Source organism: Perissodus microlepis, chromosome 17, assembly GCF_051167445.1.
Source record: "Perissodus microlepis isolate ML-2025 ecotype Zambia chromosome 17, ASM5116744v1, whole genome shotgun sequence".
Classification (NCBI taxonomy): Eukaryota; Metazoa; Chordata; class Actinopteri; order Cichliformes; family Cichlidae; genus Perissodus; species Perissodus microlepis.
This window is the reverse complement of record NC_140477.1, coordinates 5,561,473-5,586,154: the sequence shown is the minus strand read 5'-3', so window position 1 is coordinate 5,586,154 and position 24,682 is coordinate 5,561,473. Positions and strand designations below refer to the sequence as shown.

The window sequence follows — 24,682 nt, the reverse complement described above, 5'->3', positions numbered from 1 at the left end:
ACCAGCTTTTCGGTCTCATTGATAAGAACAAGACTCTACGATATTGTGTAAGGAAAACCTTTATTTACAAATGACTAAAATTTGCATGTTTCCAGTCTCAATGCTAAAACATTTATGAAATTAGGTTCAGAAGTCATTTAATATAAAAATGTACAGTACATTGTTTTACTCAATAATAAACCCATAATTTAAACCCCTGGACATAAACTTAAATTGTGCTTGAGAGACAAATTGTATATTCCAAACAAACCCCATTATTCAGAAAATACAGCAATATTATACATGATCTCATTAAAAACATATCAGCAAGTTAAAAAAAAAAAAAAAACTAATTCTAAATGACAGTACCATGAGCCACAAATTCACAATGGAAATTAAATAATATAAACTTAAAATATCTTTCAGTCACAGCATTTATTTATTTTTTGGGGGCCGTGTTTTCATTCAGAAAACAACTCTTATCTTTAATCATAATATTTAAAAAAAAAGCATCCTGACGTGATCTGCGCAATTTCAACAATATTTACAGCGTTTTTGACCTGAAGTAGTTTTGGATAAGGCACAAGGAGAGAGTAGACAAAGGAAAAACATTGATTTAGAAGCAAACACATTATCACCAACCCCTACAGCTAGAAAAACCCTCCCTCCCTGATACACTTCTGAGACTTTTCATCACAACAGCTCCAAAGTGTTTTAACAGTAGTACAGAGAATACAATAAAGCCTCGATCTGGCCTTTGCATTGAAAATCAGTGTATTCAATGATATTTTACATTTTGCCCGACAGAACCCCACCCCCCATTTCACAGCTATGCAACTTGGTCCTTAAATAAAGGGTTTTCAAGTTAATGCTCAACAAAATAATTATGATCAGTACTGAAAATAAATCAAGGGGAGGTTGACCTTGAGGAACAGCAGACCCTCCATGTTTTCTAGCAAAGGCCTGGGCTGATTCAGGGCACAGTTGACACTAGCTGTGCTGAACAGTGTCTCTGCTGGGACGATGCTCGGAGGGCAACCCACGTAGCGGGCGGCTACTTTGGCAAGATCAGGCCATAGGAACTTTTTCAGGTTCCAGTAGTCAAGGGGGTCACAGCTTTGATCGAGTATGTCTTCCTCAAGATACTCCAGCACTGCCAGCTCTGAGGACTTTGGCTTCTCCTCGTTTTTTATCTTTTGCCTGATGTCAGCCATCAAGGACCAGAGGTTGTCCTTGTTTGAATTTGCGGTGCTGGATGAAACGTTGGCCTCATTGCAGCCGTTGTGCAGCAGAGGCTTGACTGCAACTGAGGTAGAACAGGACATGTCCAGCTCCCGGATCAGGTCTTGTTTACATCTTTCAGCTTCTTCCTCTGTGAACAATGACGTTTTGTATCGTGGGTCCAGCATGGTTGCCCAGATGTATTGAGGGTCGTGAAGAGTTGCAGACATCCTGCTCACCATCGCTTCCTTTAGAGACTTGAGCATGTTGTCTATTCCCACGGTCTCGTCAAACAGCAAGTCTATTTTTCTGTTGAGAATATGAATGAGTGGTATCACTTGTCCCAGAGTGGCAGTGCGGTTGCTCATCTCCCTGCAGGCGACTTCGAAAGGTTTCAGTGCATTGCAGACTGACAACATTACTTCCCACTGATCGCAGCTGATCATTTCCCTGAAATTGCACTCGATCGACATCTCGTCGATGGCTTTCTTTTGCTCAACCAGTCGTTCCAGCATGAAAAAGGAGGTCATCCATTTGGAAGGGACGTCCTGAATGAGCTGGTTCTCTGGCAGCTGATGGACCCTCTGGAGCTCAGCCAGCTTCTCCTTGGCCTTTGCTGAGCGGTGCACACGCTCACAGATCTTTCGTGCAATACTCAGAAGGTTCTGAACCATTCGCTGGCTCTTTATGGCTTCACTAACAATGAGGTCGATGGTGTGTCCAAAACACTGCATGGTGACGTGACCGTGGTCCTCCAAAGTGTTTTTGATGGTGGTGTTGTCTGTTACAGTGAACCCCTTTTTCAGCCCTGATGAGTTGATCCAAGAATCCCACAGATACTCGAGCTGCTTTGGGATGTCATGCATATCATGATCAGAGTCTATTTGTGAGACACTTAGGAGAGCAGAACAGTGAAAGTCTTGACCTTGGGGTCTGACACTTGACTCGTATGTCGCCCAGTGGGCGGTAAGGGTTAGGTATTCCCTTGTCTGGCTACTGACCCAAATACTAGTTGTGAAGTGGACAACACCACCTTCAGCTTCTTTCAGGTGGGTCAACACAACCTCCTTCACCCTTTCGTACATATCTGGTATGGCAGTGCTGGTAAAGTAAGAAGAGGGTGGTAGAGAATACTGAGGCTGGAGGTACTCTAGCAGTCGATTCAGTCCAGCATTCTCCACCATAGCTGATGGCTGAAGATCCAGTGCGAGCATTTCTGCAATAAGTTTGGTGATTTTTTTGGCAACCGGGTGGTGTTCATCAAATCTCTCACGATTCTGTTCCGTTTCATAAACAGAAGTGTCCATGAGCTCTTGTTTAACATGAATTTCAGCAGACGGCACATCACCTGAGATAGTATTGTTACTTTCAAGAACATGTCCATGAAACCTCTGCATGTGCCTGAAAAGGCAGCTTGTGCCGAGGTTTGTAGTCTTTTTGCCTCTGCTAATTGTGCGGCTACAGTGCAAACAAACCACCTTTGTAGGGTCAGCAGGCGAAATGGAAAAATGATTCCACAGTTTTGACGTCTTTTTACTGAAAACAGGCAGGGTTTGTGTTTTTTTCTCACTAAGGGGACTCTCAGTTTCTTTGGCTGAAACTGGATCTGTTGCAGTGAGATTGGTGTAGGGATGAGGGGAAGATTCCTTATCATCTGTGCTTTTTTGGTTTTTGAGGACATCTGGGTGACGTCTCATTAGATGTCTCATTAAGCAGCTTGTACCAAAATCGCCCCGTTTCCCCCGACTGATGACACACGGACAGTAACGGCACAGTGCTTTTAACTGGTCAACAGGTGACACTATGAAATGGTGCCACACTTCTGATTTAACCCGTTTCATGATCTTTTTGTTTTGCTGAAAAACTGAATGATCCTGATTGAGGCTGGGGCCTTCAGAGAGGTCACATGGTGATGAAGTCAGGGGTGTGTCCTCCCCATGAGTTTTGAAGGAGAGGTTGAGTGTGGTCTCCTGCCCTGAGAGATGCATCACCTCATCAGATTCTTCCTTTATATCCATGCTTTCCTCCATGCTTTGGGGTAGTTCATCTGATATGGTTTCTGGTGATGATGGAAGAAGGGGTGATTCTTTTTTGAGTTCCAGTGGATCCTGTAGTTGAGTGCGGGACAGCAGCGAGGGCGGGTTAGTATAGGGTGGTGGAATGTGATTTCCCTGTCCATTCTCCTCAATTACAACCTCTTTGTGGGCTCTCCACATATGCCGGATAAGACAGCTTGTCCCCAGATCCTTTCCATTTTTACCCCTACTGAATTCATTCATGCAATGAATGCATACTGCTTTGGAATTATCAGCAGGCGACAGGTAGAAATGTTTCCATACAGCTGACCTGCGACGGGAGCTAGAGCTTTTTGGGGTCCCTGGAAGGCGCTCAGGCCCTCCGTCTGACATGTCTTCGGCATTGTTTTCATTGGAATGTGAGGATGGGAGGGTGCTGCAAACAGCGTCGGCATTGGCATACGGTTCTAGTTTTGGTTCGACTTTGGGTAACACTTCTTTGGATGACAGGTCTGAATTTTCAGCTGAGGAGGTGGACGGTGAAGTGTTTTTTGAGGCAGAGCTAACAATGCTATTTGTCAAGTCTCCGTTTTTTGGTGAATTTGGGGAGGGAGGTATCAAAGATGAGGCAAGAGGGCTAGTCAGATTATTTGAGGATGCGTCGGCTCCGTCTTGCAAAAGCACAGTGGGGTGAGCCCTTCGTACGTGCCTCATTAAACAACTCGTGCTGAGGTCTTTTTCGTTCTTACCCCGACTGAACTCTTTCATGCAGTATAAACAGATTGCTTTGGTACTGTCTCGTGGTGATATGCAGAAATGATTCCATGCTGGAGATTTTTTCCGTGGGTTGGTCTGACTCCTCATAGATGACAAAAGACTCTGAGTGACAGCGTCCATGGCGACATCATAAAGGGTGCTTGTGTATCCACTTAGTAAATTGCTATAGTCATCGCCATCTTTAGTTACAAAAGGGCCAACTGAGCTGCCAAAGGGTAGTCTGTCATCATCCTGGGTTTCTTCCTCCATTCCATTAGCATCCTGGATCTCCCCTTTGCCATGTTCACTCAATTCACTGCCATTTTCACACTTTTCACTCTCTCCATTTCCCTCGGTGTCAATGTTTAGGCATTTGTCTGAAAGAGTGGGAGAAGCTGCAGCACTCTTATTTGCCGTGTCTGTCTCAAACAGTCCGTCACCCTGAGAAGAAAAGTTGAAACAAGGAAGAGAGTCTTTATCCAGTGTTATTGAGGAGCAAGCAGGTGACTTTGCATCAGCAGTTTCACGGGGACTAATGCTGTAGGATTTGAACACATAGCCATCCTGCCCTTCAATTTTCAGGCAGGTCCCTTTTGCCTCTCTTTTTCTGCGTTCTATGGAGCCATTAGGTTCACTGACCATTTCCTCGCCCATATGTGGGACCTCTTCCTCCCCATCCATGGCAGCAGCCCAAGCGTTTCTGTAGAATAGTCAGGTCTGCGGTGTCAAATGCAATCGCTTTTTTCAACTGTGGTCATCGATACAGCAGCTCTCAAGCAGGTGTTGGGATGTGGGTGTTGCCGTCCAGGACACAGAGCGCGTGCTCGTCCCTCTCCATTTATGACTGGAGTAGCTCCACTCCTCCCTACAAGACCTAGAGAAAGATAGGAAGGGAGAGAAAATAGATCAGATAAGGGTATTCTAAAAATAAACACGACTCCAAAAACCAGTAACACAACATGTTGTGCCATAAACAGCAGATTGTACTTTCATTTAGCCACACACAGCCACAAGAAAGTATAGAGATTAAAAAACAAAACCACTTCTGTAAAATCAGGTTTCATTACACGTACAATTTACAAGGACTGCTAATTGATTTGACTCTGCAAGCACAGTTTTAGTAAACATAGAAATTTTGATTTTGTAAGGGGTAAACCATTCTGTCGGAATAGACACAGACGGGTTGAGGCTTAGTCTTGCAGTATTCAGGTGCAGCTTGCACTTTTAAGGATCATTGTGATGCTCAAGTATTGCGTCATAGCTTTTAAATGCACTCGGCTACCTAGGAAATTCATGAGCAGAGCACTGCTCAAAGTGTACCGTTCCGTTGAATTGCTGCTTCATGCGATCATTGTTCCAAGTTGCAAAATCCTGTACTTCCACAGCGCAAGACTTAATAAAAATCTTTTGACACATGTAATGATTTGAACAGTTTCCTCATCGTCGCCCCGTATCTGACTTATATGGGGCGGTCGTGGCTCAAGAGTTGGCAGTTCGTCTTGTAATCGGAAGGTTGCCGGTTTGAGCCCCGGCTCGGACGGTCTCAGTCGATGTGTCCTTGAGCAAGACACTTCACCCGTTGCCTACTGGTGGTGGTCAGAGGGCCCGGTGGCGCCAGTGTCCAGCAGCCTCGGCTCTGTCAGTGGCTACAATGTAGCTTGCCATCACCAGTGTGTAAATGTGTGTGTGAATGGGTGAATGAATGTAGTGTAAAGCGCTTTGGGGTCCTTAGGGACTAAGTAAAGCGCTATACAAATATAGGCCATTTACCATTTGTCTGATTGTATTAAGTAACATATCACATTTATGTACCACTAAAAATATGCTGCACAACAGCCAAGCTGTTTAAAACTTTACTCAAGTACATTCTTGAGTATGTAGATTAAATTGTATTGAAATCTTTGAGCAGTTTATCAGCAAAAACAAACCTGTACGACTGCAAGAAAAACACTTTTGAGAGTACTAACCTACAATGTAATAACCTTTTTTGGTATAAAAGTATGATAATCTGATATAATACAATTTTATATACCCAGGTGCAACAAGCAAGTGAAAAATTAAAGGAAAAATATAACAAAAATTCTTATTATTGTCTTGTCCAATATGTGCTGCCATTTGGTGTTTTCATAACGGTAGCTTTCTATCACATCAGCACAAAATCTCCCTCGAGTGTTAAATTCAGTTACTAGGAAAGCCATAGCATAGGATTCATTCATACTTTCAATATTCAAATCATTCCTGTGAGCCCCTTGAGCCTTATTGGTGGAGGCATTTTCATTCTGAAAGGTGTTAAAAAAAAAATATATAATTCAACCTAACTGCAGACACATAATAGACCATGGGGTCAGGTCTAATGTGGTCCATTAGGAATGACAAATTAATGTTATGCCTCTGTTCCATTACCTCGGTAAAATTTGGCAGTAATATTTACTGCCAAATTTATAATAACATATAATAACATAGTGCCTCTATGTGCCAGCTAACTGAGAGAATGCTGTGTAAACCAAATAAAAGAAACTAGGGTCAGTGCTGAAGCAATTTTTCCTTAACTACAAAACTCACTCAGTGTTAACACCCAAATGTGTGCAACTAAAAAAATACATCAGCTCTGAGAACATTAGCTTAAGTACTCGCTCAAATGTAAATCTGGTTATTTTAAATATGAGCTTTCTAATACAAAGTAAAACAAACAAAAAAAGAGAAAAATATATCTAAAATTCACATTTAGATTAGATATAAATCACACATTAAAATGTGTCCAAAAACAACCAACTTTAAAACGAAATACTATTACGAGATGGGGCTTTTAAATGTAACAAAATGTAACAAGTAATTTTCTACTTGAGCAGTGGCAAACCAGTTTTCCGGGTTTGGCTAAAGCGCTAGTCAGGAAGATGCGAGAGGACAGCAGAAATAGCCAACGCTAACTAGCCTGCATCTTCTCTTAGCAGAGAACTTGTGAATAGGTATTTACACACCGGCTTTCGACTCGACCCCTAACGAACAAAAAGTCACACTTACCATTAAACTTGCACCACCAATATATGCCAATACGTTCTATAATAAACATTACTGGCAGTTAAGCTACATCATCAGTAAACACCACGGTGGCTATCCTGGTGCTAACTGTCTTAGCCGCAAGGCTAATAACAGACAAAAAACCACGCAGACACAACACTTGTGTGGCGTGGATTTGTATCACAAAAAATAACAGCATTTACAATTATCTTATTAGCCTTGCATTACCCCGAGGAACACGTTCAGCACATTTCGGACCACACCATGACTGCTAGCTGGTTAGCTGCCAGCTAGGCCACACACAGGACACACTAGCTAACCTGGCGAGGCAGAACCCAGCCGTGGCGACACACGAACCACACGGGATCCGAATCAGACCTAGACTCACCGCGACGTCCTCGCCACATTCAGCCCCTTTCACACACACATACGAGTTCGGTATACTTACTGTTGAGTACGGCGACTTGTTCACTGGGTTTCGGTTCCTAAACGGTTAAATATGACACATTTGATTGATCCGGAGGGGGGTTCACTTTTGTTGCTTTTGTCTCCTGGTTTGCTAGCAGTTCGCGTTCGGCCGAAGCAGCTCCACACAGCGACGGACGGAAGGAACAGGTTTTAATGATGTCACCGGGCACTGGGTCTCCAGTATGGCGAAGGGGGTAATAAATTTTAGTATTAAGTTGCATAACACGGTGTTTTACTTTGACTTTTCACTAATTATAAACAGAAATGTTTAACTAGTCCGTTCTAATGATAGATCCAATTACTTCATTTGCATATTCAGTTAACTTGTCGACCCGTTTACACCACCTAATAACCTATTTTCACAGAAATTAAAATAATTAGATTTTTTTTTAGAAATTTACGCATGCTGCAGGTGTAACAGGACAAAAAACTAACACATCCATTTGTTATTGCGAAATAATAAATCAGTTAATTAATAACTTTTCGCGTGTGTTGCGTTCACGGTCTGGAGTGCCACGTTGGGGTCCAAAAAAAAAGTAAATGCAAAATATTTTAATCAATGCAAATTATAACTGCGCTAAACCGAGTGGGGGGTTCTTGCCCTTAAAAAAGACGTCTGGGCCCAGTGGACCGGTCACTGGGGTGTGGCATGTTGTTCTGCTTGTGTCCTCCAACCTGTCCTCTATTACTACAAGAGCAAATAATAACGCTAGAGCATGACAGACAGGCATGACACTCTGAAAGTCTTCTTATCCGCTGCTCTTATGACTCGATAGCCACGGCCCCCAGAGTCAAAACAGACATGTCTCAGCTTTCCTTACATAGCGCTACTGTCCGTATTCGCGCTTTGTTAGGTTTGCAGCTTTGTCTTTGCAATGCTAGTATGGTTATTACAAAAGGCAACGCACTGATTGTGTGACAGATGGGCTTTTGTGTGAAATCTACGACTCACCACAGACATGACCTCCAGCGTCACACGTAGACCGGTGCGTACGGGTGGGAGTTGTCTGCTGAAACGCATTGTTGTGTTGGGGGATGATCCGTTCGTGCGGCTGCTGCTCTTACTGCTATTTGCCTCTGCTCGACTGTGGCTAACGAGTGACTCTAGCCAGTAAATGGCCCACACAGCAAATACTTGTGTGCTTTGTGTAGAGTTTAATATCGAAACTTCAAGGTACAAAGCGGCCTCTTCCTCTTTTATTAGCAACTGAAAAGAGCCCCGTATCGCCCGTTGGATGAGAACATTGTGCCCGGAATTAGCGCCACTTAGTAGGCCGTATTGCCATTGCTTTGTAGGACTGCTGGCTAGCAAAACTGCTCGTGAATTTGAGGTATGTGCTGGGTTTTATTTGCTATGCTGTGGTCGGTGCGTTGGCGAAAAGGGGACATGCTGTGCAAATGCAAAAAGAAAAAAATATGTATAGGCTTAACTAGCTATAGTGCGGCCTTTTAAGGGCTACTGGTTTTTTTTGTTTTTGTGTTTTTTACGCGATTCGCTCCGTTTAGCGGACGGTTAGCTCCGTCTGCTAGTTAGCTGGCTAGCTAATGTTATTGTTAGCACCTTGGCCACTTTGGCTGCGAGTCCTTGCTAAAAAGGCGTTACACCTCTGCAGCAAATGGGTAAGTGCTAACTCCTGCGCTCCCATATTGCCCCGTGTAACCGCCTCCCTCCCCCATTTAAATGCATGGGCTCATTGATAAAATTGTAACGTAAAAACTGGCTGCTATGTTCTAATTTACAACAGCTAATCTGTGTTTTGGGGGGGCAGGGGCATCGGTGAAAACTGTAAGTTTCTTTTGCCCTCTTAGTCACCAAAACTCTGTTACTTTCTAATACATTTAACCCACAGAGTGTTGAACTCCCCCCCCCCCCCCCTTCTCATTTAAAAGACATAACTTGGAATAAGAAATAAGAAGATGTTGCTTGTCAGTTAAACAGGTACACTTATTTTTACCAGGCATCTTATTTGCGTGTTTACACTTTATTTTCGTTGCAATGTTGAGCATAAAAGAAGCTGTATCAGATAATTAAGTCTGTCTTTAAGTTTGCAGTGAAATTATTGTATTTTACTGTGATTAGGTAAATAACCTAATTTTCTAATGTAACTGTTATTACCTTTATTTGAAAATTCAACTGGGATGCTTCCAGGCATCCCATACACATGTCTAACCGCTATCCCTGTGGTGTATCTCCACAGCAACACGGAGCGTCAAGATGAAGAAGAAGGCTCGGCAGCACCGGGTTGCGGTGCAGAGGCCGCCGTCTCCTATCAAGCCCTCGCCCAACAAGCAGATCTTGACCTATGCCCAGGCGCAGCGCATGGTAGAGTTCGAACTCGATGGCCGCATCCACCGGCTCAGCATATATGACAAGCTGGACGTGATCTCGGATGATGACCCCATGGTGCAAGAGATAATGGAATGCACCAGCAATAAGGAGAATGCGGAAAAATCGAAGCAGCAGGTCCTCCTGAGGTCAGTGAGACTGAAAAACAAGGAGAAGAAGAATGCCGCACTTGCCATCGCAGGCCATGTAGAGGGAGGTGGACACCACGCTGGTAGCCACGCTAGCCCAAAACTTCCAGAGCCTAAATTCCGAACTGTAGAATATAATCTTCCAGCTGTTCCTAAACGCCCATCTGCCTTTTATAAATATATAGATAAGACGGAGGAAGAACTAGATGAGGAAACAGAGTATGACATGGATGAAGAAGATTACGCCTGGCTGGATTTGGTCAATGAAAAACGACGAAGCGAAGGGGTTAGTCAGGTGTCTCACAATGTTTTTGAGTTCCTTATTGATCGCTTTGAGAAAGAATTGTACCTGGAGAGTCTGGACAAAGGGAGCGAAAGGCAAGCTCCTATCGATGATGATGCTGTCTGCTGCATCTGCATGGACGGAGAGTGTCACAACAGCAACGCGATCCTGTTTTGTGACATGTGCAATGTGGCCGTACACCAAGAGTGTTACGGAGTACCCTACATTCCCGAGGGTCAGTGGCACTGCAGACACTGCCTTCAGTTGCCGACTCAGCCAGCAGAGTGCATCCTTTGCCCTAATAAGGGCGGAGCAGTAAAAAAGACTGATGATGACCGCTGGGGCCATGTAGTCTGTGCCCTCTGGGTCCCAGAGGTGGGCTTCTCCAATACCACCTTCATTGAGCCCATCGACGGCATCAGCCACATTCCTCCAGCACGCTGGAAGCTCACGTGCTACCTCTGCAAGGAGAAAGGGGTCGGTGCTTGCATCCAGTGCCACAAAGCCAACTGTTACACTGCCTTCCATGTCAGCTGTGCCCAAAAGGCTGGTCTATTCATGAAGATGGAGCCGATCAAAGAGGTGACAGAAACAGGAGAACCCACCTTCTCTGTGAAAAAGACGGCCTATTGTGGCGCCCACACACCTAACGGGTGTGTGAGGAGACCTCTTGCCATGTATGATGAAGCCAAACTCAGAAATGGACTTTGTAAGAAAGGGGACAAGGGCAAAGGACAGTCCAAAGGAAAACAGAAACGGAAGAGTAAGAGCAAGAAGCCCGAGCCTGATGTGGAAAGTGAAGCTGTACCGCCTGCTACTGTGCCTACTTTTCCTGCTCACAGGTATATTTTTTTTACAACCTTCTACTTAAGTGGGAAATGGCTTTGGTTTTCTAAAATCCCTCATTTTCATCCCTCTAGGTTACAAACCATTCTGAATCAAGTATCAATACAGAAGAAGAAAGTCTTTGTAGAACTGGTCCTCAGTTACTGGAGACTGAAAAGGCAGTCCAGGAATGGGTTGCCCCTCATCAGACGCCTTCAGACAAGACTGCAGTCACAGAAGAATGTGCAACCGGTTTGTTCCTCTGTCAGTTAAGCGCACAAGACTTGTAGCCTTCATTTATCTTTTTCCCAAGGTTTTCAAATATATTGTCTCATTATTTGCACAGTCATAAATTATGCTTTTGTTACAATTTAATGTTTTCGTTCAACACTTTATTGCTTGTGTTAATGAGATTTTTGACCATGCTGTGTGAATCAATAGCAGTTTGCTGTGAAATGGGCATCTTATGTGCCAAATGAAAGAAGTTGCTGTTGCATTTGTTTGTTGAGAATTTGTGCAAGTTGATAATTTTCTGGTGTTCAGTTCTTTTATGTGCCTTATATTTTTTTTTATTTCCATGCGTTCCCCAGAGGCAGAGTGAAGAGGAAAGCAGGGCACTTAAGGAACAGCTGAAGGAATGGCACCGCCTCCGACATGACCTAGAGAGAGCCAGACTGCTGCTGGAACTAATTCGCAAGAGGGAGAAGCTCAAGCGGGAAGAGGTAAAGACAGGGGAGTGATGCATGGTTGGACAGAGTTGTGCTTGTCTTAATATCTTAAGAAAAAGTTCAAACAAAACAAAAATGTGATGATGCTCACTGTTATCTTTTGTGTTTTCTTGTAGATTAAACTGCAGGAGACGCTTCTAGAGATGCAGTTAACACCCTTTAGCATTTTGCTCAGAGCCCTCTTGGACCAGCTCCAGGCAAAAGATCAGGCCAGGATCTTCACCCAGCCTGTCGATGTCACTGAGGTGATCTGCAGCAAATATTCAAACACTTTCCATCTATTCTATCCATGATTGTACTTTGATTCACACTGTAGTACTGTTAATTATTCTGTGCAGAAGTTTAAAACTGTAAGCTTCTTTCTGGCTCTGCCTTGTTTCTGCCAAGTTCCTTGCTGTGTTTTCACTAATGACACATACAATTCAAACACTGAATAACACATGGGATGTGCCATGTATCATTATGCCAGCTCCTTGAAGAAGAATAGTGGATAAGAAAAAGTGCTGACATGCTTATAGGAACAACTGTAATATCTGGCAACAGATAGATAGTTAAGGTGTGTGCTGGTTGGGATTTATATAGCACGAAATCACAAAAACTGCTGCCTCAAGGCATTTTGTATTGTAGGATGAAGATCCTACAATGTCAGAGGGAAACCACAACAATCTGACAACTCCCTATGAGCAAGCACTTGGTGACAGTGGGAAGGAAAAACTCCTTTTTAAAAGGAAGAAACCTCTGACAGAACCAGGCTCAGGGAGGGGCAGCCATCTGCTGCAACTTGTTGAAGCTGAAGGGGAAAAAAGAGAACAGAGGGAGTTAAGATGCCAGAAGACTATTGGTCTAAAGAACTGTAAAATTTGGCTATAAAGAGGGCTTATTTGTTCAGATTTCTACACTTTCCCTTGTGTTTTGCCTTTAGTTCCTTTTCCTGACTGTCAGATGAGTGTACCAGAAATGGTACATTGACATAAATTAATTTTGGAAGTCAATTAGATCACTTTTGTACTCTGGTAAAGTACATTTTATGTCTGTGAACATCTTGACTATAAATCATTGGCACACAAAATAAGACTTTTTAAAATTACTAAAGAATTTTCTATTCTGTATTTTCTCAAACATTTGTTAGAAGCTTCACGCAAGCAACCAGCGCTCAACTGCTTGCTCCAGTCACATGTTCTGATCTCTGTGACTCATGTTAGACATTACTCCACCCCACCCCCCATCCTGTAAAAGTGTTAAGCAATGTGACTTCCTGTTAGGGTGAATGTGTAACAAGAGCTCATGGTCTGCTGCATGGTCGGGAGGCCTTCGAGGTGAAGGGTGCTCTTCCTCATAAGCCCGGCTAGCTCAGTCGGTAGAGCATGAGACTCTTAATCTCAGGGTCGTGGGTTCGAGCCCCACGTTGGGCGCAGCTTTTGATCTTGAATCTGTTTGAGTAGGTTCCTGATTCTTGGAATAGACTCTGTTATTGAGTGGGTGGAATTTCTATATGGTTGAATTGCTGTCAAGAATCTTTAATTTAAAAAGCCAAGTTCAAACATTGCTTAATTTTTTAAAAAACATTATTAAAAGTAATTTACAAAATATTCATATTTCTGATGCTTTCTCGTAGGTGCCTGATTATCTCGACCACATCAAACACCCGATGGACTTTTCCACCATGCGGAAACGCATCGATGCCCAAGGCTACAACAACTTTGATCAATTTGAGGATGACTTTAACCTCATTATTGAAAATTGTATGAAATATAACTCAAAGGACACCTACTTCTATCGGGCTGCTGTGCGACTCCGAGACCAGGGTGGGGCCTTGCTCAGAAAGGCCCGTCGAGATGCAGAGAAAATCGGCTTTGACACGGAGAGCGGCATGCATTTTGCAGATGCTCCGGAAGTCAAAGCACCACCATCGTTTTCTTGGGAGGATGGTAAGGGAAGAGCACGCCTCTCTGAATAACTAGTTAGATTAACCATAACTACTTTATATCTTCTAATGATTCCTTGTTTGTTTTTTGTTTTAATTCTCTTCATAGTGGACCGTTTACTAGTACCAGCTAATCGGGAGCAGCTGCCTCTGGACAAGCAGCTGCAGCAGCTACTTGAGAAGTTTGATCTCACCTGTGCCATGAAGTCCAGCCCCTCCCGCAGCAAGCGGCTCAAGTTGCTGAAAAAGACCATCAATGATGTGCGCAACGAAATGAGCCTGAAGAGAGTTCTACCCTCTCACCACCACTGTTCTTCCTCGTCATCTCCAACAACTTCAGCATCGTCTTCAACAGCACTCTCCCTCCCAGAGCTGGTTACAGCTAAGGAAGAAAGACTGAGGCCCAATGGGCATTTCTCCGAGGATGACGGTATGTGTGACTGCTTTATTTTGAAGTTGGTTTTCTGCTTGACCCACTGGTCGTCACAGTCTCTGCGATTGTAAAGAGAATCACGAGTACAGGTCAAAGGTCAGACCTAAGTCTTAACCTAGCCTAACCACAACCAGAAAGTCCCATGATGTTCTCTCTATAAAGCATGTCGGGAGGACGGGAAACTCACAATATCACAGTTTAGTTTTAAGAATGATTATGAAACCTGCTCTGTTTATATGGAAGTGAGCATTTCTTTCAGATATGGTGATGTTTGTAAATTGTATACTATGTTGATGAGGTGAAAACTCTTAGAGCATTTTGATTATTATATTATTTTCTAACAAGTAGCTACTTTATATTAATTTTTAACACAAGTTTAGAGTAAAATTTGGTAATTTTTCCACCCAGGAAGCTTTTTCAAATTCATAAATGGACAGATAAATAGATATATTTCTAGTAGAGAGGTTACAATACAGGAGTGTAGTAATCAGTATCAAAATGAGTAGTAATTACTCGTGTTAAATCACTGACATGTTGGTGACAGACTGTTTAATTAATATTGGATGTGATGCAACCACAAAGGTAAAACGTGCATTCCCTGACTGGTTGGTGGGTTCCTGGAAGATGCTGTCTGCTGCTGGGTAAAATTGGAGAATGTTTACACATCCCCAAACATACAGTCATCCTCCATGTAGTTGCTTTGTTCCAGTCACCTGTAGGAAGATGTGCCTTTGTCTGCAAACATTCTCTAACTACTAGCTGAGAGATACTAAAAAATGTCACACAAACCAGAAAGGAAGAAAACTCAGTTACAAAGTAAAAGTTGCACATGTTGGCTGCAGCCCTGAGACACAGCTTTTACTTTGAAGTCAAACTTTCTCAAGCGTTCTCAGACAAGTCTGCATATTTCCTGCTAGTGGCAGGTAAATGCAGATATCTGTAAGTGAGCAAAACAATCCCAAGGAGGCTTTCTCCCATTTGGTCAGAGAGTACATGTTTTTCCTAGCGACCAGTGGCTGCCAGATGGTCATGCACCAGACTACTCTGTGTAACAGACACTTTATTCTCTGTCACTACACTGTCACACTCATCGAAATGGCAGACAATTGAACATCACATGGCTCACGGTCACTTGGCTGCAAAGAACCCAACAAAAACTATTGTTAGGCATTGCAAACATTCTAGCCTATGGAACAAAGCAGATTTCTCAATAACAAACAAAATGGACAACAAGAAAAATATTTTCATACCCGACTCTTACTGTCTTTGTTATCAGCAAATTGGAGTGGAGCTATTGTGGTATCTACACTATTTGTGGGTGTCCCCCTCCCTCTTAATTTTGTGAGGCTAGATTAGACTCCTTAAAGGTGTAGGTGGCCCCTGTCATTTCCTAGGAGAACTGCAGGCTCGATACATACGCTGCTACCTATAATACTAAAACACACGTGTTGTTGCATTTATCTGAATTTTGGTCCCAAAAGCAGTCTGTCATCCAGCAAGATGATGGCTAACTATGTATGTTTACAGCCACAGGAGACCAATATTCCCTACTCATTTAATAATAACATTTGTATGTGCTTTGTACAATCATAGGTATCCATAATAAAACATTCAAATACAACAAAGCTATCTATTAGGTGATATTTTTCAAACTTGGATTGGTTCCTTCCTTATTTGCTCACTAATTGTAAAATAATAGTTTGACTAACATATCTGAAACATGTGATTAGGATTTTGTTACTATGCTAAACGTCTTTGAACATGAGCAGCAATCTCGAAGAAACCCATACAAGCTATTAAAGTCCAGGGTTTTGGAACATGTGACCAAAAAGACTGCAGCAGAAAAGCCACAAATTGGTGCATAAAAACTGACCTGAATGTAAGGAGAGAAAAAAGATGCTCAGACCTTTGCACCCTCTCCCCTCTAATTTCAGTCACAGAAATGTTCCTTGCTTTAAGCACACCATGAGTGTATATTTTGATAAATAAATAATATGAAATAAAACACTAAATAGTTACTGCAGACTCCCACGAGTCTGACTGTAGAAACAAAATGTATAAAAATACAGTATTGTTTCATTTTTATTCAGGAAGAGTTTCACAGGTGGTTAAAAAAACTGTAGATGTGTGAAAAACAAAACTCGCTAGCTTTGATCTATACAGTGTAAAGGATGGCTAAACTTTAAAACTAGAATTGTTCAAAGAGCTTTCTGATACACAAAGCGATTTGTGAAGTCTTTATTCCGACTCACTGAACCAAATCGGAACAACTCGAGGTTTACTTGTCAGTGGTGGTTGTGCTTTAGCATCAGATAAAAGGTGTTATTGCTAAATCCCAAAAACATGCGTGTGTTCCCTCTTGGAACTCATCCCTGAATGGGTCTGAGGAAGTGGCATTGTCCACATCTATGGAAAAATAACCTTCCACCATCACCTTCCAGCATCTTTTGACATGATCTCACACACACACACACACACACACACACACACACACACACACACACACACACACACACACACACAGAGTGTGACTGCAGTGGCTTCCTCAAGCTTAAAGCCACTTATTGAAATTAAGAGTTTGCAATTCAAAGATGGCATTACAATGTGCTAGTGCAAAGGAAAAATTCATTGTTCATTTTTTTATAAAGATCACCCTGTTTTTGCTAATCACTGCTTGTTTTACTTGTATGATAAACAAAAGGTCATATAATAATGTGCAACATCAGCATTTGTGCAAACACAAGGAGAAAGTGTGGGCACTGCAGCAAATTATTGTTAGTGAAAGGTCTCTGTCATGGACACTTTAGGATTACATTTTGTTTTTTTATAAGATGGTATGGGCTTCAAACAGTATTTATACACGAAGGACTGTATGTTGAACTCATTGTGTCAGTGGTTAGTAATTTAACATTCCTTTACATTAAATACAATGTATAAAACTTAGATGTTTAAAATCATTTTCCCACAAGGAATACTGTTAGACCCGTCTGCGGCTGCAGCACTGGGAAGCGCTAGTGGTTCATATATAGTTTAATTTTGTATTTGACTCATGTGCAGCTCTCCATCACTGTAATGCTAATTGGTAATTGTGCAGTGCCTCAGCCAGAACAGTCCTGCACCCAGGAGGAGAGACACAGAGAGACCTATACAGTAGCTAACTAAATAGTAGTTGCTTTGGTCTTTAAAAAATATCCACTGTGCTTAGTGGTTCACTTAAGCCTGGCAGGCAACTGAGCTACCACTACACTGTTAGAACCCTGTGTGATGATAAAGCTCACCACTGTTTATTGTTTCACTGTTCGCTGCCCCACAGGAGATAAGTCTCTTCCTCCAAAACTGGAGCCATCGGATACCATTCCTCCCCTCATCCACTCAGACACAGATCCCGAACCCCCAACCCTAAAACCAATAGATGCCGCCCCTGACTGTGAAGACAAGGTTCATGGCAAGCGAGCCAAGCTGGATGGGGAAATACCAGACCTGCTCTCCTCTCCCGCATGCCTCAATGGCCACGCACACAACAGCCTCCAGGACCCTTTGTTAGAAGGTGATGTGAGCGTGGTGGCAACGTCGACCCTCGCAGAGCCCACAGGCGCGGTTAACCGCAGAACCGCCGTTCTCTTCCGCAAGTCGAAGGCAGCCAGCCCGCAGAAGCTACCCAGGAGCGGAGACGAAGAGTCCGACAGGACTGACGGAAAAGAGGGCGAGGAGGAGCAAGATGAAGATGACGCACAGCTAGGTTCCAAGTCCTTCCTGTCAGTGGTCATACCCAGGCTGGAGACTCTTCTTCATGGCAAGAAGAGGAAGCACAGCAGCAGCAGGGATGCAGAGGAGGAGGGAGGAGAAGAAGAGCGTGAAGAGTCAGGCGAGTCTCCAGTTAAACGACTCGACACTGGTGAGAAGTTTACTGAGGAAGTCCTCTGAAAACACAAGATTTTAAATAAACATTGATTGATTCTGCATATGGTCTCTTGTTTTAACGTTCTTACATGCGGTAAATTCTGCTTTTGTGTTCTAGTATTTAAGAAATAGAAAGGTTCTGATTAAATTACTACATTAATATTGAGCTATACCTCCAACCTCTTAATCTATCATCACAAACAATGCAGAGAGTTGTCATAAAAGTCATCTCAGTCAGTCCTAATTAACTTCCCTTGTTTACTCCTTTTTATCTGTTGGCTTTAATCAGAGAATGGCTTAACAATCTGTAGCTTGATCATTGTCATTTGATTGTGGCCTTTAGATCTCAGTCTAATATTTTTGGAATTCGCTGCTCTGCTTCTTTTAGGCCTGCCAAGTGGTGCTCTTCAGGTCGAGGAGCAGAAAAAAGTAGAAGAAACCAGCAGAACTAGTAGACCTGTGGAGCCTCGAAGACGCTGCGCCTCTGAGTCATCCATATCCTCATGTAGCAGTCTGCAGGGAAACACCAGGTAAAAATTTTGTTCCCCTCCACATCGATAATCTGCAGCTGAATACAAATGAAGAAGCAGCAGATAATGTAACACAGGCCTGCTGCAGGCAGTTTGCCTGTTTAGGCAGCTGTGTATCTGATCTTTATTATCAAAGCATGCGTGCCACCAGATATTTTTGAAAGTTGACTTTGTGTTGTGTTTTTCTTGTGTTTTGCTTTTAGCACCATTCTCAGTCTTCCAAAATGTGGGAAGGGAAAACCCGCCTTAGTCCGGAGAAACACTGTGGATGACAAGAGCGAATTAATCGCCTGCATCGAAACTGGGAATTTTGCAAAAGCTGCACGAATCGCTGCTGGTAACGTGACCAGATTGTCAAAAGAATTTAAATGCATGTGTGGGGAGTGGGTAGACATCTTTCACAGAAATACAAATATTAACTATTTTAAATTGTAATATACTTTATTAACTTACTCAGTCCTGCAAACAAAATCGATTAAAACCATAGTGAAACTGGGTTTTTGAGGTAAATGCAAGGTTAACAACAGAGAGGAAACTTTTTTTTTTTTTTTTTTTTTTAAACAACTTTAGGGTGTAAACAGATTTTACGAGTAGTCTTTAAACTTGGTTATTATCAGTTAGTTTATTTATATATCCAAAATCACAGCAATAGTCACCTCAAGGTGCTTTATTGTAAGATAAATATCCTCTAAGTCAGGGGTGGGGAACTCCAGTCCTCAGGGGCCGGGAACTCCAGTCCTCAGGGGCCGGTGTCCCGCAGGTTTTAGATATCGCCCTGGGTCAACACACCTGAATCAAATGATTAGGTCATTACCAGGCCTCTGGAGAACTTCAAGACATGTTGAGGAGGTAATGTAGGCATTTTAATCAGCTGTGTTGGATCAAGGACACGTCTAAAACCTGCAGGACAATAGCCCTTGAGGCCTGGATTTCCCCAACCTCTGCTCTAAGTTATACAAAGAAGCTCCAAGAATCAGACTGCCCCCTGTGAGCAAAGCACTTGGTGACAGTGGGAAGAAAAAAAACTTGTTTTTAACAGGAAGAAACCTCTGGCAGCTCCAGGCTGCTGTGAACGGTTGGTGGTGAGGGGAGGGAGACGGGGAAAAAGACACACTTTAGAATAGAGCCAAAGATTAATAATGCTGAAAACAATGCCGAGCAGGTCATTTACCTTGAAAGCAGAAACTAAGATCCCTTTAGAGAAGTTTATTTTTGACGAAGCTGGTGTTTGGGGATCCTAGTATTCATTTCAAATATTAAAGACAGCTTTTATTGTTAAATTGCAACCAGATGGGATTAAAGCAAAAAAAACTAATTGGATGAGAATCAGCATGGTTTTGAAAAAGTGGCGATAAAATTCCTGTTTTTATTAGATTAAAACATTACCCTTAACTAAACATATGACAGACAATGGCAGGTTGACTGTCCACGTTATTTTGACAGCCTACATTTAGGGAATTTCTTATATTTGCTCTTGTCGGCCATGCTTCCTGGCTATTAACTGTTTCTTAATAAGGCAAGTGCAAAAAAAAAAATACTGAATAACAATAGATTTTCTTTTTCTTTTTCAAAAGGCATTCAAAATGAGTCGTTGACATGGTTGATTATATGTGAACGTGTGAATTTGCAGCCTTCTCAGGAAAAAAAATTACCCTGATGATATAGATGTCCCAAAGTTTCACAAAAAAACTCCTGCATAAAATATGATTAACTTAGTATTAAAGGGTTAAAAGGCTCCAATTTCTTCTTGACCAAAATATACAGTGTGTATCGTGACAATCCAGTGTAAATATGTGAAAATGGGATTATATTAACAACATTAACAAAATATGTATTGTAGTCTGTTTGAATTGGTACGACTAGTAAGTAACATCATTATGTATACTCCCAGTTGTCTGCTGGTCCCGTACGTTTCAAAACGTCTCTGAAATTAAATAATGTGACTGAACTGTGTTTTTGTGCTACTGTGTGTCAAAGCACTCTCAGAGGTTTAACTTGATTTAACCAGCAGACACCTGGTATTCATACATACATATAAAATCAGGGTTGGAAATTAACTGCAGCTACCAGCCAAGTTCTTGTGAATTTTGACACTGACTGGCTAGTCTTTATACGCTGCTGCCACCGTGGCATCTAACCAGTCAGCATCTGGAGACTCGGCCCTCATCTGAAATTCCCTTTTGGTTAATTAACAGCTGAGGGTGGCTGGTAAATTTTAATATCTGTCTCTCACCGTGGCTCCCAAAGTTAATTTCCCACCCTGATTTGGTGCCCCTGCACTTGCAGCATGGCTTTATTTTTTTGAAATGTGTTTCTGTGTGTGTTTAAACTCTCACACATAATTTGTCTGGTGTTGTTCCCACTTCCATAGAGGTTGGCAACAGCAATATTTGGATGCCTGCTAGTGCTGCAACTGTTGCATTGGAACCCCTAAAGCTAGTTTGGGCCAAATGTAGTGGATACCCTTCCTACCCTGCCTTGGTGAGTGCTTGTGGGAGAGAAAGCATGACAGTCGCTGACTGTAATCTTTTTATTCTGACATTTTCTTGCCTCCTTCCCAGTCTGAGGACACACTGATAGCAAATTTATGACACTTTTATCCACAGGACGAAGAAATCCTTTCACTACAGCTGTTGTTTTCAGCAGCAACGTGGCTAGATTGCTGCTTGTAAAAATATTCAGTTTTTGCTCTAGGTGGCAGCATTTCTCTGTAAACCAGCAATTTGAGCTTTGCATGAAGGGACAAATGAGGAAGCAAAATTTTAGTGGCACAAGCTGGTAGTGGAGGTGCATGTGTGTGTAAATTGCAAACATCTCTCTGTTATATCTTTGCATTTGTTTTATAAGTGTGTGTGTTTGTAACGTCCCCTTTTACCTCCCCTACTGCAAATAGATCATCGACCCCCACATGCCACGTGTGGGCTGCCAGCACAATGGGGTCTCCATCCCCATGCCTCCCCTGGACGTGCTGCGCATTGGAGAACAGATGCAGTACAAAGCAGAAGAGAAACTCTACCTCGTCCTCTTCTTCGACAACAAGCGCAGTTGGTGAGTGCCAGTGTCTGTATTTATCAGTCAGTAAAGTGGGTAGTTGGATCATTTAAATAGTGTACAAAAAACCCTGCAAAACCTCACACCTTCCTAAACACACACATTTATTTTGGCATGACTCCCGTTACCGTGCAGAAAACCTTTTAGCTTTCCTGTATGTACACTTGGGATGCACTGATTGCAAAATTTATTTTTTTGTGCTTTCTTACAAGAACATTTTCTATATTAGACAGAACTGACCTGTGTTAGTCTTTCAGCTGTTCATCACATCTTTTTCTTTCTTTTTTTTTTTTTAAACCAAGCACAAAGTTGATATGACACAGCTTAGCTTAGTCTCCACTGATGCTAGTAAATACCAAGATATTTGCTGATATGTTGCAGGGCCAGTGTAGACATTAACATTTCTAATAATGATAAAACGGTCATAATTAAAGCTGTTTGTGAAGGGGAAAATAATTATAGATGCTTATTGTATTCCATAAATATTAAACTTTTTTAAAGAGTTTTTTGTGGTCAGTTACTTTAAAATAAATAAACAAAACCCAGAATATATATGGTTGTTGTCATGTTAAGGTTGTGTTTTTAGCTTTTCTCTTGCTTTTTCCTGTGAGCAGGGTGCTATTTTCCTGTCAAGAATCATAGGAAACATTGACCTCTAGCTGCTTTTCCAATGATGTGACACTAGTGTTGCTTTCCCCTTCAGGCAATGGCTTCCTAGATCCAAGATGGTTCCTCTGGGGATAGACAAGACCATAGACAAGATTAAAATGATGGAAGGACGCACATCCAGCATCCGTAAGGCTGTCCAGATCGCCTTCAGCCGTGCCATGAACCACCTGAGCATAGTGCAGGACGAGCCAGTCAGCGACCTCAGCGACGTAGACTGACTCTGACTCTCTGCCACACACACAGATTTGTACCTCTCCTGTACCAAATAGCTTGTGACTACCCTCACCCTCACACCCATCCCGGACCCCCTCTGTCTCTGCAGGAGACTGAAATGTTTACTGGGCACCTGCTGTAACAGGTGGTGTCTCTTCCTTATCCATTCCTGTCTGTACACACTCCTACCACGTCCCGACGGGATACGGCTGCTGCTGAAATGAATGTGTCGATCTCTCCTCACCACCTCCATGCTTAGAGACTGCTATTTTTGTCATCCCACCTTGCCACCCTCACTCTAGTCACCCATGACTGCCGTTTTATCATTTCAAGGCAAAAAAAAAAAAGTGTCAGTGATTAATTTCATACGTTTTTGGTAGCCTTTTACCAAATCAGTCTGTGGTGTCAAGACTCAGAGTAAAATTAAAACTGTCGCACTGACTTAAACTTTAAACCGTTAATTTGGCATCCAGCCACAGTCGTCCTCATGCTAAAAGTGGGCCGCAAAACTTCTCAAGTGGTCAAGATCGTACATTTCATGCTTTCACAGAGGCTTTTCACTGGCATCAAATTTGTGGCCAAAGCCTGTGTTGATGTTATGGTTATCTTTACATTCTCAAGTCAGCTCCATTTGTATTGTAAATGTAAATACTGTGTACAGTTGGCCGACATTAACTTATTTTGTAGGTTTGACAGGAATCAGTACTGTACAGGTGTTTTCTTAGTATTTATACTTGACGCATTCTTGGCACTAGGGGGAGTGCTGTTTTGCCAGTGCTGTGTGAACAAGAATTTAAAAAGTAAAACAAACGCAAAAGCCTTTGTATTAAGGAGATTAGGGCTAAATTGTCATGTTTCTGAAAAGTATCAACCTATTCATTTTTTTTTTTAAGTTATTGAAGTTTCTATCGTAAGCTTCCATTTGGCATTAAATCATTTTGTATTACAAATAGTTTTAGTATATTTTTGTTCATATATATACACACACATATATATATATATATATATATTATATATTTATATGATTTGAATACATAGTATACAGTTTGTAAGCCTCTGAAACTCATACAGGCAGTGTGTGATGTTGTGGACACAACATATGTTCTCAAGAAACCAAAAGAAGAAAAGAAAAACAAGAAAATAACATAAAACAAAAACATTGCTACCCAGAAGTCTTAGATTGATTTCTCTGTGTGATGTGTTGAAACTGTTGCCAAAAACAAAACAAAAAAGGAGAAAAAAAAGTGTATTTCCATGTGATACATTAGACTGTTACTTGGTTTTGCTGTAGTCATAGGGAGATGCGCCTGCGTTAACTTATTGTAAAGTATTTGCATTACTTTATATTCGAGGAAAGATGTGCAAGCTGATTGTGGTAAAGTGGCACATTTTGTGGTGGATACTTGCCTTCTTTTTAAGTAACGTTTTTCTAACTTTTTTTTGTAGCTGTAGACTTCCAGATATTTTATTTTATACTCTTGCCTGTTTTTCTTTCTTTCTTTCTGGGTAGCATTGGGTAGTTTTGGTATATTTCATTTTGTATTTAACTGTAGTAGTTTTTTGTTTTTGTTTTTTTTAATCAGATGATGCAAAAATGTTGCTGGGACTGTTTTTTTTTTTTTTGTTTGTTTTTTGTAGTAAAGCAAAAAATAAAACATACAAATAAGAACTCATTTAGCCTTTTTTTTTCTTTTCTTTACGTATACTGTTAAGCTAGTGCACATTTATTTATTTTTTTAAAGCCTCAGTTTTTTCTAATTAATCTGCAACTGAAAAAAAATTCTGTTGCTGTACAAAATTGCATTCAAGAAGTTTTATCAATTTAATTTTTATGCAGCTTCTGGATGTATATTAGTACATACTGTACAGTCATATAGGTAATTAAACTGTTTAATAATCTAAAGCTACTCGAACAAGCCTTTTATTATGCTCTCTCTAGCAAAATTAATTATTTGTTACACTTAAAGTGCATGTGAAAAATGTTGCCCATCGTGGATATGGTTATTAGATTGTTGCTAATACATCAGTGTGTAAGTGGTGTTTTACTGCTGGTCCACATGAAGCTCTCAGCTCTCTTGGAGTGCATTTATACTGTTAGATCCATAATTTGCTGAATAAAGACACAATCTTTGTAGTTTTGCGTCTGTGAATCACCGTAGTAGATTTTAAATCAAAGATTGATGTGCAGACTTTG

At 41.7% G+C, this 24,682-nt stretch overlaps 2 protein-coding genes and 1 non-coding gene across 9 annotated transcripts; 2 read left to right on the top strand and 1 right to left on the bottom strand.

The window, feature by feature from the left end:
* Positions 1–69: 69 nt before the first annotated feature.
* On the bottom strand, positions 70–8,514 carry zbed4 (zinc finger, BED-type containing 4). 3 transcript variants are annotated; one of them, XM_084909602.1, is made up of 3 exons: positions 7,438–7,551; positions 4,611–4,845; positions 70–4,412 (listed from the first exon to the last, which is right to left on the bottom strand). In XM_084909602.1, exons 2-3 carry the CDS (start codon positions 4,650–4,652, stop codon positions 870–872), a joined length of 3,585 nt encoding a protein of 1,194 aa, XP_084765728.1. In that variant the 5' UTR covers positions 4,653–4,845; positions 7,438–7,551; the 3' UTR covers positions 70–869. The 3 variants fall into 3 exon arrangements, with proteins under 3 accessions (XP_084765728.1, XP_084765727.1, XP_084765726.1); XM_084909601.1 differs by lacking the exon at positions 7,438–7,551 and adding an exon at positions 8,410–8,514 and having other exon boundaries at positions 71–4,845; XM_084909600.1 differs by having other exon boundaries at positions 71–4,845.
* brd1a (bromodomain containing 1a) lies at positions 7,536–24,622 on the top strand. 5 transcript variants are annotated; one of them, XM_084909606.1, is made up of 13 exons: positions 7,536–7,651; positions 9,656–11,057; positions 11,136–11,304; positions 11,631–11,762; positions 11,885–12,013; positions 13,384–13,696; positions 13,802–14,122; positions 17,439–18,020; positions 18,414–18,555; positions 18,759–18,892; positions 20,927–21,036; positions 21,449–21,603; positions 22,310–24,622. In XM_084909606.1, the coding sequence occupies exons 2-13, from the start codon at positions 9,673–9,675 to the stop codon at positions 22,491–22,493; spliced, it is 3,756 nt and encodes a 1,251-aa protein (XP_084765732.1). In that variant the 5' UTR covers positions 7,536–7,651; positions 9,656–9,672; the 3' UTR covers positions 22,494–24,622. The 5 variants fall into 5 exon arrangements, with proteins under 5 accessions (XP_084765732.1, XP_084765730.1, XP_084765733.1 ...); XM_084909604.1 differs by lacking the exon at positions 7,536–7,651 and adding an exon at positions 8,124–8,443; XM_084909607.1 differs by lacking the exon at positions 7,536–7,651 and adding an exon at positions 8,671–8,788 and having other exon boundaries at positions 11,136–11,292.
* On the top strand, positions 13,108–13,180 carry trnak-cuu (transfer RNA lysine (anticodon CUU)). Its single transcript has one exon. It is a non-coding gene; the product is annotated as a tRNA-Lys (tRNA).
* Positions 24,623–24,682: the final 60 nt, after the last annotated feature.

Coding starts and splice junctions, on each gene's coding strand:
- zbed4 (XM_084909601.1), bottom strand. CDS start 4,652: ATGGATGGGGAGGAAGAGGTCCCACATATGGGCGAGGAAATGGTCAGT.
- brd1a (XM_084909606.1), top strand. CDS start 9,673: ATGAAGAAGAAGGCTCGGCAGCACCGGGTTGCGGTGCAGAGGCCGCCG. Junction 18,893..20,926: donor AGCTGCACGAATCGCTGCTG/GTAACGTGACCA, acceptor CCACTTCCATAG/AGGTTGGCAACAGCAATATT. Junction 21,037..21,448: donor ACCCTTCCTACCCTGCCTTG/GTGAGTGCTTGT, acceptor TACTGCAAATAG/ATCATCGACCCCCACATGCC.